Source organism: Nelumbo lutea, chromosome 5 (genome assembly GCF_056320005.1).
Source record: "Nelumbo lutea isolate HS-2025 chromosome 5, American lotus-T2T, whole genome shotgun sequence".
NCBI classification, from domain to species: domain Eukaryota; kingdom Viridiplantae; phylum Streptophyta; class Magnoliopsida; order Proteales; family Nelumbonaceae; genus Nelumbo; species Nelumbo lutea.
The window spans coordinates 27,955,423-27,971,828 of record NC_142688.1 but is presented as its reverse complement, the minus strand read 5'-3'; the positions used below and the strand labels follow the sequence as shown (position 1 = coordinate 27,971,828).

The window sequence follows — 16,406 nt, the reverse complement described above, 5'->3', positions numbered from 1 at the left end:
TTAATTTTCAATATCCGTCAAATATCAAATCGAATTCGATCCGTTTACACCCCTATGCTAGGACAAGTCAGATGTGTGTGTAAGGGTTATGTATAGCCTAATAAATGGTTCCATCAAGGCCAGTAACTACAGGTAGGGGTGGATTTAAGCCGAGCCGAGCTGAATAGTACCAGGCTCGAGACTGTTCTACAAGGCTCAAGCTCGAGCGCTTGAGCTCAAGCTCAGTTTGAGTCAGAACCTTGAGCTTGAGCTCGGCTCGAGTAAAAAATTCATAAGCTCAAGCTCGGCTCGGCTCGAGCTTGATTTTGAAAAAAAATAATTTTTATTTGATATTTAAAAAATTAATAATTATAATAATTAATAAATATAATATTTTTATTATGTATATATATTATTTTTTTATAATTTTATATATATATATATATATATATATTCGAGCCGCCTCGCACGCCAATGAATTGGTGCAGAGCAATACCTCCTAAGGTTGGTAGTTTTTGTTGGGAAGCCTATCTGGAAAGAATCAACACTGGTGATTTACTCCAAAAGAAGAGACCCAATACCTGTTTGTCACCTCAGTGGTGTGTTCTTTGTAAAGCGGATGGGGAGACTGGTTTTCACCTACTGGTGTCTTGCCATTTTGCGAGATTAATTTGGGAATGGGCTTTGTCCCTTTTTGGTTGCAGTTGGAACCCCCCCCCCCCCATCAGACTTGCAAGGCCTTTTTCCCCCTTCTTTTTTCAGGTGGCAGATAAAAAGGGGAAGGACAATGTGGAAAGGACTAGGGGTTGCAGTGTGTTGGACTCTTTGGGAAGAAATAAACTCCAGGATATTCTCAGAAGCTCAGAGAGGAGTAGCAGATTTGAGGGCTATCATTCATTTTAGGGCGGTACAGTGGCTGAAATCTTTGGAGCTCTTCACAGATTACACTGTGGATGACTTGTTGAGGAAGTGGGGTGAAATTGCAAGTTGCACACAAACTAAGTCAGTAATGTGTGTGGCTTGGACCCCTCCACCTAGTGGCTTCGTGAAACTAAACTTCGATGGGTGTAGCAGGGGAAATCCGGGACAATCAGGGATTGGGGGTGTTTTTAGGGATGAAAATGGGGTCATTTCAGCCATGTTCTCAGGCCCAATTGGAGTGGGTGACTCCCTTAGAGCTGAGATCTTTGCAGTTATGGAAGGAGTCCAAAAAGCTAAGGAGTTGGACATCAGGAAACTCTTAATTGAAGGGGATTCAGAGGTGGGGATAGGTGGCTGCTTAAAGATTACAATGGTTTATGGAAGTACAATAATGAGAGGAGGAAATTCAAGTGGCTGGTGCGGGAGATGGAAGTTAAGATACGTTGGGTTAAAAGATCGGCTAATTCCCTAGCTGACAGTTTAGCTAAACAAGGGGCAGAAAGGGACTCACTTTTTTGAGCCAAGCTGTAACTGTAGTGTGTTTTCTTTCTTTCTTTCTTTCTTTTCTTTTCCTTTTTTTTTTTTTTCCTTTTCTTGAGGTTCTTTGGTGCTCTTGGAAGATAAGCGTGTTTGTCTTCCTTTTGTAAATCTTCTATTGATGATTTAATGAAAGTATTATTGACCAAAAAAAGAAAAAGTGTCTTGTCGCTTTGCGATGTCAATTTGGGATTGGACTTTCCTCCTTATTTGGATGCAGTTGGAATCCCCCATTAGACTTGCAGGGCCTTTTCTCCCTTACCTTTTTCAGGTGGCATATAAAAAGGGGAAGGATAATGTGGAGAGGACTAAGGGCTGTAGTATGTTGGACACTGTGGGAAGAAAGAAACTCTAGGATATTCTCAGAAACCCAGAGAGGAGCAGCAGATCTGAGGGCTATCATACATATTAGGGCAGTACAGTGGCTGAAATCTTTGGAACTATTCACAGTCACTATGGATGACATGTTGAGGAAGTGGGGTGAAATTGCAAATTGCACACAGACCAAGTCAGTAATGAATGTGACTTGGACTCCCCCACCTAGTGGATTCTTGAAATTAAACTTTGATGGATGTAGTAGGGGAAATCCAAGACAATCGGGGATCGGAGGTGTTTTTCGGGACAAAAATGGGGTCATCTCTGCCATGTTCTCAGGCCCAATTGGAGTGGGTGACTCCTTTAGAGCTGAGATCTTTGCAGTTATGGAAGGAGTCTGGAAAGCTAAGGAGTTGAACATCAAGAAACTCATAATTGAAGGGGATTCAGAGGTGGTGATAGGGTGGCTGACTAAAGATCAAGATTGTTTATGGAAACAACAATGAGAGGAGGAAATTCATGTGGCTGGTGCGGGAGATGGAAGTTAAGACATGTTGGGTTAAAAGATCGGCTAATTCCCTAGCTGACGGTTAGCTAAACAAGGGGCAGAAAGGGATTCACTGTTTTGGGCTAAGCTGTAACTTTAGTGTCGTCTTCTTTTCTCTTCTTCTTCTTTTTTTCCTTTCATGAGGCTCTTTGTGGCTCTTGGAAGATAAGTCTGTTTGTCTTCCTCCTGTAAATTTTCTACTAATGATTTAATGAAAGTGTTATTGATAAAAAAAAAAAAAATAGCAGCCCTGGACCTGCTTATTTTTTAAGCACTTATTTTCGAAACAAGTACTTATTCTCGTCTTTTTTGCCAAACAGGAATAAGTACTTATTTGCACTTATTGTGTGGTCCCATCACTTATTTTTTATTTTAAGTGATATCAAACAGGGGCTAAATACCACTATAGCAGCCAGATTATCACGTTGATCTGAATCACCCTCAACATGATTTGACACAATGGAAAATAATTGGAAACTTATTAGTAAAATGGAAAACCTGCTGCAGTGCTGCTTGTATGTGGTTGAGTTTTTGATGTTTGATGTTAGTAAATATTTTTTTGACCTTGTGTATTGTTAAAATGGAATTTGCATACTAATAGTTATTATTTTTTTCGTATATAAACCTCAGTGGCCTTTTTATAATGAACATATGAAGTCTAGTTGCGGGGTTAGAGCATCTTCCTCTTATATCCCACTGCCTTTTTATTGCCTTGATTGATACCTTGGGTTATGCACCAAGGGTTTGCTGTAAGGATCATTATGAATGTTACTGAATTGCTAGACCGTGCATCCTTTTATTAGTTGATTTCTATTGGATGGGATTATCTTATGCATTTTTTTGACTCCTGCTGATCTGTAAAAGAGGCTGGTTAAAAGCAGAATGTGCCTTTTTATTTTCTTGATGCATGGTCAGTGTGGGTGAGGGAGAGGTTGAATTCTGGTTTGTTACCTGGAAGCTACTTTATTGTTTTCTCATCCAGTGACCCTCTGGTCAATTTCTTTTCTGAGTGTGGGTATTTGCTAATTCCAGGTATTAACCTCTCTTAATGACTGTGCAGATAAAATGCCTTCTAGGGACAAAAGTGGAATGGCTCTACTACATTCTCCAGGCTTTCAATTTTGGTGATTTAGGTCGTTATCAAGAACTCTGTCATGTTCATAAAGCTGCTTTGATGTCTCAGCCAGCATTAGTAGAGAATGAAAAGAAACTGTTGGAAAAAATTAACATTCTCTGTTTAATGGAAATCATCTTAAGGTGTGTATTGGAGAGCAGTATTAGTTAAGAATTTGTCAGGGCAAGGTTAAGTTATTACTGTTTGTTCTTTATACTATTGCTGCATTTAAGCAAATTTTCTTATATTGCAGTCGTCCCTCGGAAGATCGCACTATTCCATTAAGTGTCATTGCAGAGAGAACCAAACTTTCCATAGAAGATGTAGAATACCTTCTAATGAAGAGCCTTTCTGTAAGTGGATGCTATCCTTGTTCGTTTAATAGTTGAGCCAATGAATTGTGCTCGAGCTCAGTTGAAACCGAGCTGAGTGGAGCTTTTCATGAGCTGAGCTTGAGCAACTCGTGAAAAGCTCGGCTCGTTGCCACCCCTAACTACGGGTGTCAATTGACTAGTTTTGGGTTGGACTCCGCTTAAATCAAAATCAATTTGGATGGATTGGATGGACCAATATGACATATTGGATTGGACTTAGTCCATCCATAATGAATTTATATTGGGTTGAGTTAATATCTAGTCCATTGATAGAAGATATGAACATAGGTGTCAATGGACTAGGTTTGAGTTGAAACAAATCCAAATTAACAGGAATTTGAATAGATTGGGTGGTCTCTAGACCAGTCCAAAATGGCCCAAAATATTCACTAGACTGAATTGGATTGGGTCCATTTGTAATGGACTCACATTGTACCAAATTGGATTGGACCAAATCTAGTCCAATTGACACATCTATGAGTAACACTGGATCATGATCTCGTAGCTCATGGTTAGGGCTTTGTGTTGGTTCTTGTTGGTCAATGAGAGGTGCCTCTTACATGTAAAGGGGGATCACCATGATGAGAAGCACATGTTGTGTCGACAATGTGAGGCACCTGTGTGCCGATGATGATAGGCAATTGCTGAGCATGAGCACACCCGTGCACTTTGGGTAACAGGATAGCTCAATCAGCTAAGACATGGGGATGGCAAAGAGTAGAAACATGCTTAGGTCAAACCGCATAGAAAGCCTCCCCTTGATGTACGTTGCAAAGTGTTAGTCCATGCATTGTCCCCATGAGCGTGTGTATGCCCATGAAGAACCCTAGTAGTCATGCTAGCCATTAACCAAAATCGCCTCACAAAAAGATATTAGTATAGGAATGCCAAGGTTAGGCATCCAAAGAAGTCAACCACCCCTCTCAAAGAGTTGTTAAGCTTTTGAAGGTCTACCAATAATAAATATAACTTTTCCCAAGATTCATATTGATATTATTTACAATATTACCCCTCAACATAAGCCCCCACGGATAGAGAAGGCTGACAATGTATTATGGTAAAGTTGAAGCATTGGGGTTTCCTTTTGCGTGGGTCCTCCTCAACTACAGAACGCCAATGAGGTGGACTTGAATCCCGCGTGAGAGGGCAAAAATCTATGGCGTAATCAACAATTTTTAACCATCTGATCAACCTATTGATTTTGACGTCACTAACCATTTCTGATAAACACTGAAACCTTCCTCCCTCCATCCAGGGATGGAAATTTCCCTTGTAAAACCAGGGCCCTGCCCCGCCCTGCCCTGAATGGGGTGGGTTTTCCCTGGCCCTGCCCTGAACGGGGCGGGTTTTCCCTGACCCTAAACAATGATGGGGTGGGGACGGGGAAAAAATATTTTCCCTGAATCGGGGATGGGGCGAGGATAGGTTTTATATATAATTCCCTAAACCCACCCCAAACCCGAAGGTAAATTAGTAAAATATCTATATGTTTAATATTGATATTTAAAATATCTCTAAGTTTTTCGTAACTTCTTAAAATACTACGATCCCATAATTTTATTTTTGAATTACCCCTAAAGTATTATAATTCAATTTCTAAAATACCCCTAAATTCTTGTATCATATGTATAAATTATTCATAAAATATATAATTTTTAAATAATTACTTTGAAACAGGAAAAATTCATGAATTCCCCATCCCCGATGGGGAATGGATGCCTCGCCCCGGACCCGCTTGCCACCGGAGACGGGGTGGGTACAAAACAAAGTATTTTGACTTTAGGGCGGGGATGGAAAGGGGATGCCCCGCTCGAAACCCGCCCAGTTGCCATTCCTGCCTCCATCCGACGGACACTCGGACGCAACACGCGTTGTTAGTCCTCCTATTCTCCTAACTGGACTAGATTAATGTCTCTTCCGGTCTCCCCCCCGTCTGTTTGTACTTTGTAGATTGGCTGAAGGAATGGTTGTGTTAAGCGCTGTTAACCAATGATAAAGCGAGGGGCAACCGTGCTTGAGCACGGGGCCACGGGCAAAATCCAGAAGCCAAAATAAATGTGAAAATTTGCTCTTCTCAACTAATAGTGGTTCGTTTGGGTACCATTAAAGCCAAGGTTTTAAAACGCTAAAGGCGGTGGATTGATGCGTTAAACATAAAAAGAAAAAAAATATATAAAAATTATATATTTATATTTATTAAAAAATAAAGGAAAGAAAGATGAATTATTTTTTCTAAATTTACATTGCCCAACTCAATCTGAATTTTGACTTGATCAGGTATCAAGTTAATAAATTTTTGTTATTAAAAAAAGAATCATATATCCCAAGTGCCAAACTTTTTTTTTCATTTTATATTTTCTCTAATACTTTTTTCCTTGGGTTTTTTTCTCATTGTGGTCTAAGAGCATCAGGTTGGTTTATTCTTTGTAGCCCCATTATTAATAAAAAAAATTGCTTTGTAGTTTCATTGGTTTGTTTTAGACTTTTAATTTTAGATACATAGTCCATAAAAAAATTATTTGGATGAGGTAACTTAGGTGTCATTGCTGAATATGCTGAATTGAAAAGACTTATTACTTTGTCTTTTAGTGAATAAGTTCTTAAGGAGGTTGTAGATTCCTTAATGGCATAAATTGAAATTGAGTAAATTACTATATCCTTGAAAATTTAATCATTTAATTATTTTAACAACATATAATTTAATATTAACTCCCATTAAAATTAAAAAAGTGTCCATATTTAAGGCTTAGGCCTTGCACATCACAAGGCTAAAGGCTTAAAGGCGTAGGCCTCTCTACCAACTAGGCCTTGGCAATGGAGAGAAAGGCTAATGAGGCCAGGCCTTTTTGGTCAACCTCGCCTCAATAGCCTTTTAAAACTATGATTGAAGCCAAAACTGAAAAAAGTGGGGTACGAGCTTGTTTTTCTCATCTAAACTAACTAAGAAGCAAAGTCTGATTAGGCAGCCCCCCCCCCCCCCCCCGAACATGATGTCAATATGCATCATTAGTAATACTATTAACAAAAGAAAGAAAAAAAAAACTGATTAATTGGGTTGGAGAGGGGAATATAAGTCATAGAATAGTTCCTAGACCGGTTAAAAGATCATAAGAATTGCTCATGTAAGATTATATTCACCATTAATAAGATAGTAGCAGAAAAATTTTCTCAGTAGTCAAATCTTTGATCAAGACCCCACTCTTACAAAGAAACAATATGTGAATAAAAAAAGTGATCGTTTGGGTGTGCTTATGAGTGCTTGGTAGGAAAGCACTTCTTTCAAATGTGGATAGAATAGGTATTTTGAAAATTATGTGGTGGGTCAAGATGGATAAAAAATTAGTTTAGGTATTTTTGAAAAAAAAACCCAAAATTTGAGCTTATTCAAAATGGCTTATTTCCCGGAAAAAGGGACTTATTTGGTTTCCAACCTAAAATAAGTGCTTAGATCAATATCCAATGGCTCACATTTATTGCATTTTATTATTGAACCAGAATAATCTATGAATCAAATCTACATTAAATTAAACTAATGGAAAGGGAGAGGAAAACCTAATAACCCATGGAAAGGAGCTATGCTTATGTTTAGGTCCAAGTTAGGATTGACTCCTAACCTAACCCGATCCGTCTAATTTACACCCTTATTTTATTAGAGAGAGCCAAAAGGATTAATAGAGGTATAAGAGGAAAAGAGGGATTTAATGGAAAGAGGAGATGTTACAAATATTGACCATTAATTAAGGTGAGAGAGAGAGAGAGAGAGAGAGAGAGAGAGAGAGAGAATCATCTTATTAAAGAGAATAAGTATGGTTTTTATGAGAGACAGTAAAGATCCATGGGGATTTTAATTTTAACTTGTTATAATTTTAATGATTTAATTAAAAAATTATGCACATGTGTGAGAAAGGAGAGGAGGAGGATGTACATGTGAGCTATGTGGTGTAGAGGACCCTTCACCTTCCCTCTTTACTCTTTATAAGAAAGACTTTCTTTAACACTAGAAAAAATTACAACAAAAAGATGAAATCAAACAAAGAAACCTTAGAAAGCCTTGAGAAAGCAACTTCATCACTCTCACAAGAAATGGACTTAAGCTATGTAAGCTTAAATGGAATATCTAATGCAAAGATATGTTATTGTAAGCTTAAATGGAATATCTAATGCAAAGATATGTTATTTCATATGGAAAATGTATCTACAATGTAGAATAGTGTGATGCAATAGGACCATAGTGTGAAAGTACAAAAGAAATGAAAGATGGGATAGGATTGTGAATCATGCAAACTAAGTTATTATATTTGCCACCGAATCAAAATTTATCAGAATAGTCTATTCCTCCCACCTTCTTGGTTTCAGATGGGAATTGGAATCAATTGGAATGGATTCTCATTCCCAAGGAAGGAGGGGAGAATTACCATTCCCTCTGATTTTATACCTTTATTCCTGCAAATCAAACAGACCCTTATGTCTTTAGTTTTACTTGCAAAGGTGTATTGCCCTTACGCTGTAATTTGAAATCAAACTCATTAGCTTATGTAATGTGATCTATAAAATTATTTCTAAGATCCTCGTTAGCCGAATTAAACCATTCCTTGATGAAATAATTTCCCCTTTCCAAAATGCATTTATTCCAAATAGGCAAATTACTGATAATATTCTCATTTGCACATGAAATTATGCATTTTATGAAAAAGAACAAAGGTAAATGAGGAGTTATTGCATGTAAAATTGATATAAAGAAGGTCTATGATAGATTGGAATGGGATTTTATTTGGAAAGTCGTCAAACAAATTGGGTTTCATGAAAAATGGGTTCATTGGGTCGTGGAGTGCATCAAGACTGCCTCCTTCCAGATCCTCATCAATGGCTCCCCTACTAGAATGATCAAGACTAGCAGAGGCATTAGATAGGGGGGTTGCTGCCTCCTTATATTTTTGTGCTTTGTGTCGAGGCCTTAACCAGGACTCTTTGTATGGAGGCACCTAGAAAGGAAAAATTAATTGGATGTGCTGTCTCTAGAGGAGGTCCCACCATTTCCATCATGCAATTTGCAGATGACTGTAATTTTTCTGAAGCACCTTGGATAACTTTGACAAGGCATTGAGACAAATGCCTAATTACCACAAATCGACTATCAATTTTTCAAAAAACATCCCTAATAGACATAAAAAAAATAATGGCCAAAATTCTGAAGATACCCATAGGGGATAAAAACAAAACCTATATTGGGGCTCCCATCATTGTTGGGAGGGTTCTGAAGGAGGTTTTTAATAATATAAATGAGAAACTAAAGAGGAAGATGTTAAAGTGGAAAAAGAATACACCATCTCTAGTGGGGAAAATCACCCTTATCAATTCTGCTACTTCAATTGTCCCCCAGTTTGTAATGCAATGGTTCAAAATTCCCAATAATGCCATTAATGAGTTGGAAAAAACTTAAAGAAATTTTATGTGGTCTAATTCTAGAACCAATAATCCCATCTACCTTGTTAATTGGAAAAGATTCTAGACTTCTAAATGTTGAAGGGGCCTTGGCGTGAGAAATCTTAAATGGTTAATTTAATAAAGTCCTTTTAGCTAAATTGGGATGGAAAGTGATGACCTACCATGATAATCTATGGGTGAAAGTGATTAAAAGTAAATATCTTAAGAATAAAAAATTTTTAGAACAAGCCAAGATAGGGTATCTCTTGGGCTTGGAGGGGTGTTTTGAGTGGTAGGAAGCTTATCAAGTCCATTTCATGGAGTATTGAAAATGGGAGGTTAGTCAATTTTTTGATTGATACATGGCAAGTACCGACCCAATTTAAATGAAGTATGTCCTGACACAACAACTAATTTAGATATGAAGGTCAGTAATGTGATCGACCAAGAAAAAAAGGTTTGGAATGAACATCTCATCATATCGTTAACCCCTTCACGTTTGTGGCAACACATTACACTAATTTTGATCCCTTCCTTGGATACGAAGGACAAAATAGTTAGGTAATTTGCATCCAATGGTAAGTTTTCAGTTAAAACTACTTATAATGAGGAATGCATATTTAATAGGGAGAATCTATCTCACATATACCCAAAGTCTTTCTTGAAACTTAAGTTAATGCCAAAAATCAAAATCTTTCTTTTTCCTCCTTCTCAATGATAAACTTCCCAGTAATAAACTTATAGCCAGAGGTTTAAATATAAACCCTAGCATGTGCGGATAAGATGAAAATGTTGATAATCTTTTTGTTAAATGTGAGATTTCGAAATAGGTATGCAGAATTGTGAGTGAGTGGCTTCCTGTTCCATTAGATGATGGATCTTCATTTAACTAATGGTGGTATACTCTTGACATTCTAAATGATTCAAATTGCAATGCTTACTTAAGAGAGAAGATTGAATATTTTTCATGTTTTATTTGGAAAAACATGAATGACAAGTGTTTTAATAATAATGCTGCTTCTCCCCATCTAATTGTGAATAGAGTTGTGGGTTATTGGCAAGAGATTAAGAGTAATGTTTTAAGTGAAATCCACTCCAACAGTAAGAAATGCAATAGGATGCTCTATTCCTAATCATAACTATATTAATATAAATTTTGATGCTTGTCGTAGAGGTGATGGTAGTTGTACTATTGGTTGTATTGCTAGAAACTACCGGGGAAATGTTTTTGATATCAAGGCGTATTGTATAGGGTGAGTTATGATCAATTAGGCTGAAGCATGGGCGGCATGGGAGCGATCAACATTGCAAGCATCTATAGGGATAATCAGATCATCATTGAGGGAGATTCAAAGTTAGTCATTGACTGCCTTAAAGGTATAGTTAAGCCCCCATGGAGATTAGAGAACGCCATCAAGGAGTGCCAAAACCTTACGTCCATGTTTTTAACCTAATTATATCGTTTAGGTATGTGTATTGAGAAGCAAACCAAGCAGCTGATTGGTTAACATGCCATGCTCCTTCAATCCAAAAAAATAAACAGTCTATATGTAACTCGAATGATTCTAACTTCATTTGTTTAGCTGATTTGTGGGGAAGAGCTACACCCGACTTGTGTAGTTCCATTGTTTTCCATAAAAAAAAAAGGCACACCTTCTTAAACCAAATATCAACAAAATTGCAAAATAATAGCCAAACAATTATCTTAGCATCCAAGTACCACCTATGTGTGCTTGATCTTGCACAAAATTGCACTATCTCGGTAACTTCAGTAGGTGCTTAAGCACTTGAGGTTTGCACAAAAGAATACAATAAGCTTAATATCCAAATACCACCTATGTGTGGAGTGTGCTTGATCTTGCATAGAGCCAGACTAACTCAGTAACCTCAATGTGTGCTCAGCACTTGAAGACTATTAGTGTTCTTAAGGCTTAGTTTGGAAGGAGTACACAGAGTGCAAAACTATGTATTATTTTATAGGGTAAATTATGAGAGCCTTCCTATACTATGGGGGTCAGTAGCAAAGACCTCCCAATACTTTCTTTTATGACAAACACCCCCTGAATTTTGGCCGTTAGACAATGACCGCCCTCCATTAGCATTCAGTCAGTTAATTTCAAAAAAAAATATCTCATCTAATTATTTAAAGTTTTCTAAATGCCTAAACTACCATTCTCTAATTTATTTTTGAAAAGGGTACTGTCAATAATCTCCATTCTTAAACGAGGAATGAGAGGTGGAAGAACTCATAGAGTAATTGTATTCCTACATACAAGAATTCCAAGAAAAGCAAATAAAATGCACTTTTCTCGAAATCAACTTAAAAGCTCCTTGTGGAAGAAAAGAAAATCAGGTCTGTCAGTTCTTGGCTAACAACTTACTGTGAATGTGAAAGAGTAGAATCTTTGGGTTTTGAACTTGCGTTGTAGTGTAACCTCAAAAACTCTATTTTGTTCATCAAAGACTCTTAATGCACTGATGAGCGACTACCACATGTGATTCAAGGAATATTAAAGAATCTCAGTTTTTAATTGAGAAAACAAAAAGGGGGAGATTGTGATTTCTGCCACATGTTGTAATTCAATCTTTTAATTGAATTTGTGTATACATGTATCATCATTTAATAACTGGATTTCCAATTTCATTATGAGAAGATGTATTTTTTAGTTTTCTCTTACACTTGTAAACTCCTCGTTGGACGGTTGGAACACAGAGCACATTACTCAATGCCGGTGGTTAGTAGTCGTTATTAGTTGCCACACCAACTCGGTCTTTATCCCATGTCCATGACCACCATGCAATTAATGAAGATGGGAGAATTGAGAGTTACTAATAATCCTAGAGAATTGAGAATTTCTAATAATCCTTTAAACGCATCGGTGGGAGATGACAAAACAAACTACCGAACTCTGATCGAAGATCGTATGAAATAAAGGGGGTGGGACCAACTGTGGAACTCTATTTTTTATATCTTTGTTTTGTTTATTGTCTAATAATCCTTTAAATGCACTAGTGAGATGATAAAAATATTTTGAGAATCAATCAAAATATTTTTCATTCAATTAGGATTTAAGATAGAATGAAAAAACAACAGAGAAAGGTTAGTAGAGTATTTTAGTAATTTAATGCTTTCTGTCATCTGATTTAACAATCGAGAGGGTATTTGTGGCAACATAAAAATTCAGGGGTGTTTGTCGCAAAAGAAAGTATAGGGGGGTCTTTGTCACTGACCCCATAGTGTGGGGGTTCTTGTAATTTATTTTATTTTGTAAGAATTTGCATTGTACATATTTGTATTTGTACTCCTTTCAAATTGAGCATTATCAATTTTTTCCTAATTGATAACTCAAAAACCTTATTACAATCATCAAAAGCAATGTTTATAAATTGACCCTAAACCAAAACCACTTTGGCATATGGTTTCTGGAACAATGATTCGATCATCTGATTTGAATGGATAATCTATTTCAATTTAAAAAATAATAAAAACAAAAAATGATCAAAACCATTGTCTGGGTTGATCAGATAGATGATTCAACCACCCGAGTCAATAGGTTGCTAACCAAGTCAATAGTTTTTAGCCAAAGATTCAAGGAATAGGTTGAAGGTGAAATGGAACTGGATGTCTGAACGATTTCTAGGCCAAACGGTGTGACCATTCAGATCAATAATGATTTGAAAACCATGATATCAAAAGTGACAAGTGCACGGTGAAGAAAAATAAACAGGTTGTTTGAACCATGATTTTCAAAACTAGACCGGACAGTACGGTCAGACCAGAAAAACTGGTAACTGTTCAGCCCCCGGGTCCATTATACTTTAAACCTTTATTTAGAAATAACCGGCATCCACGACCAACATCGACCAACGGTGAATCACAATGATCGGCGGCCGTCGTCCGGATTTCCTTACTCAAAAAGGCTTCATCTACGGCGGTGAGCAACAAGGAGCAGAATTCTGTCATCAGGAGCAACAAGAAAAGTGGTGGCCAATGATTTTACATAAGTTCTCTCAAAACTATTCCTTATGTTTTCAAAGTAACACATCTACTCTGCTTCGCGAGCATGGAGAACAGTGTCGCTGCTCCTCCTCCCCTTTCCATCTCTCCACTTATTTTCCCTTATTCTTAATCTCATTCTCATTCTCCTTCATACTCCTTACTTTTATTTTATTAATTTATTCATTTTATTATTTTTTAACTTTCTCCATCCCTTTCCATCTCTCCACTTATTTTCCCTTGTTCTTATTATCATTCTCATTCTCCCTCATACTCTTGCTTTTATTTTATTAATTTATTCATTTTATTGTTTTTTAACTTTCTCCATCTTTACAATAATTTCTGTGTTTCCCCACCCCTGCCCGAAATCCAGCTTTGGTGTGCAAACGTGTTCATCGACAGAATTGGCTCCAACTTCAGAGGTTCGTGGGGTGTCTTTTTCTTGGTTTTCGGTCTCGCTGAGGAAGAAAAGGAAGAAGAAAGAAAATGGTAGAGATTGTCGTTCCACTTGCAGAGGAGTACGAGAGGAGGATTAGGGTTTCGAAAGACGATGAGATTGATTTGGTTTCTTGTGTGTCAGTTCTGGCACGGCCGATCGATGCGTTCTCCTGGGCGAAGAAAGCTGCGGAGGATAGGTTTCAGCTTGCAAAGAGGGTTAGAACCCAAGACTGATTTGGGTCTTGCTACCATCAATGGGCTCTTTTCGGCCTGAGCCTCAACCTTTCGCTGCGACAGTTAACAACTGATATAATGATTTTTTTTTCCGTCCTTAATTTGTAAGTTCTGTTTTATTTCCTTCTGCCATGGAATTTGTACATATTAATTTCTAAAGGTTTATAAATTTGAAGTTACCAAGAGACCTTCTCTCTAAAACAAACTCTCAAAAAAAAAACCCAGCTTTGGTGGGCTTCCCCCAAGGTGACACCGAAGGTCTACCTCCTTTCGTGCGCCCCTCACCTCGTCCATGAGGATGATCCAACACCACGAACAATGGGGAGAGACTCTCGGCTCTACTCTTTATCGCAGTGAAGAAGAAGGGAGAACAGAGAGGACAATTCTATACTTTTTTATTTTCTATTTGTTATATAGTTTGTTATTTTTATATTTAGATAGTTTTATTTTTATTTTTTACTTTTTTTTTCTGTCTTTCCTGTATTTTTTCTGTTTTTATTTAATTTTATACTATTCTTTTATTATTTATAAATATATTTTTTATTTTAATTTATTTATAACATCACGGGTCAAACCATTCGACCCAAACAGTTGAACCGCTTAACTAAAAACCGGGCCGAGTCAATAATGACTCGAAAAGCATGATAAAAAGTGATGAATACACGGTGAAGAAAAGTAAACCAGGTTATCAATAACCTCCACGTTGTGGCAGCTAATAGGTTAGCACCTCTTCGGCTCTAATCTTGTCAAGCAATCTCCTAGAGTTGGCTGATCTACATGTCTAATTGAAGTATTCATTCTAACCGCCAAAGAAAATAACTTTTGGATAACCGCCAAAGAAAATGATTTTGGGATGTCATGAGGAGGAAACAATAGGGCCTCCTGAACCATACACCCTATCACCACTTGAAAATCGTTTTTGTCTTTCAAACAATTTGGATATTTTCACTTAAGCTTAATGTGGAAAGAATACAAATATAAATATGTACAGTATGGGTACATACAAAATATAAGACTTTACGTATTTGTATGCCAAAAGTATCAACCAAACAATATTAACAATCTGATATATAGAAATCTCATCTCATTCTAAGTAGTTAAGGATTGAAGTATCAAATGGGTAAAACTATCGAGCCCATGATGTGTTTAGATAAAAATGATATAAACTCTAAACCAAGATCATATAACTAAGGAAAAATTCCCGATTAGTATCCTTTCGGTCTGGTGTCACTTTGGTTCCCTAAACTTTAAAATGTGACAATTTAGTATTCAAACTTTTAAAATATGACAATCCAGTACATGCCATATGTTAACTAATTGTTAACCAGCCCTTAAGTGGCATTTGAAAAAGACACAAATGCTTCAAATGTTATTTAATTTTCTTTATCAACCATATAAACATTGATAAAAAATTAACAATCTCAAATCTTTGCCTTTTCCATTCAAGAAAGTTGGGGTCACGTTTGAGTGAGCATTCTAGTGACCCCAATTTTTTTGAATAGAAGAGGCAAGGATTTGAGACTATTAATTTTTTGTCAAAGTTTGCATGGTTGATAAAGAAAATTAGATGACACTTGAAGGGCCTTTGTGTCTTTTTCAAATGCACTTAACGACTGGTTAACAAAAGGTACTAGATTGTCATGTTATGAAAGTTCGGATATTGAGTTGTCGCATTTTATAGTTCGGGGACCAAAGTGGCATTAGGCCCAAAGTACTGGGTATTAATCGGGAATTTTTCCTATAACTAATTAGATCTAACATCATCATTAGAAGTATAACATGAAGTGGATTGAGATGATGTTTGCACACTGGTTGTTTCTATTTGAAACATTGCCGCCCAATCAATGCTACCTATGCATTTTGATTTTTTTATGTCAATTTTTTATTTGGTTGAGATTGTTTTGAATTAAATACCTATAAATGCATTTTGGGGCTAGCAAAGATGGATATTAAATAGTTATACCCTAACTCCAAAATAAATGTTTTTTTTAAGGGAAAATTCCCAATTAGTACTTTGTACTTTGGGCAAAGTGGTTACTTTGGTCCCTGAACTTTAAAATGTGACAATCCAATACCCAAACTTTCGAAATGTGCCAACCTAGTACCTTCCGTTAATACTCTATTAGTTATTTGTATTGCATGATGACATGCATGATTTAAAACTTTTAAAATGTCAAAACTACCCTTAAAAACATTGTTCATTGTCTTCTACCTTAAAACTAAAATAGTGCTCCATGACCCAAATCAGATCTTGAAGAGAGAGTGCTTAGAGAGAGAGAGAGAGAGAGAGAGAGAGAGAGACAATTTTCACAAGCTCACCTCTCATCACCCAATTGTCTAGGTTCCATAGGCTGTCGTATACTCTCATGGGGTTACTTGTTGGGAAAAGAGATATAAGAGATAGAACTGTTAAGAAGATGATGAGCAGTGCTTTAGTTTTGAAAAAGGCATTTTGATGGTTGATAAAGAAAGTTAAATGATATCCGAAGGACATTTGTGTCTCTTCACATGTCACTTAATGGTTAA

At 36.8% G+C, this 16,406-nt stretch overlaps 1 protein-coding gene and 1 long non-coding RNA gene across 2 annotated transcripts; both read left to right on the top strand.

Moving 5' to 3' along the window:
- The first annotated feature begins 2,788 nt into the window (after positions 1-2,788).
- On the top strand, positions 2,789-10,104 carry LOC148851265 (26S proteasome non-ATPase regulatory subunit 13 homolog A-like). Its single transcript, XM_088945671.1, has 4 exons — positions 2,789-2,842; positions 3,360-3,556; positions 3,667-3,766; positions 10,042-10,104. The coding sequence occupies exons 1-4, from the start codon at positions 2,789-2,791 to the stop codon at positions 10,102-10,104; spliced, it is 414 nt and encodes a 137-aa protein (XP_088801797.1).
- Positions 10,105-13,055: 2,951 nt separating this feature from the next.
- LOC148851264 (uncharacterized) lies at positions 13,056-14,063 on the top strand. Its single transcript, XR_016099680.1, has 2 exons — positions 13,056-13,697; positions 13,789-14,063. It is a non-coding gene; the product is annotated as an uncharacterized LOC148851264 (long non-coding RNA).
- Positions 14,064-16,406: the final 2,343 nt, after the last annotated feature.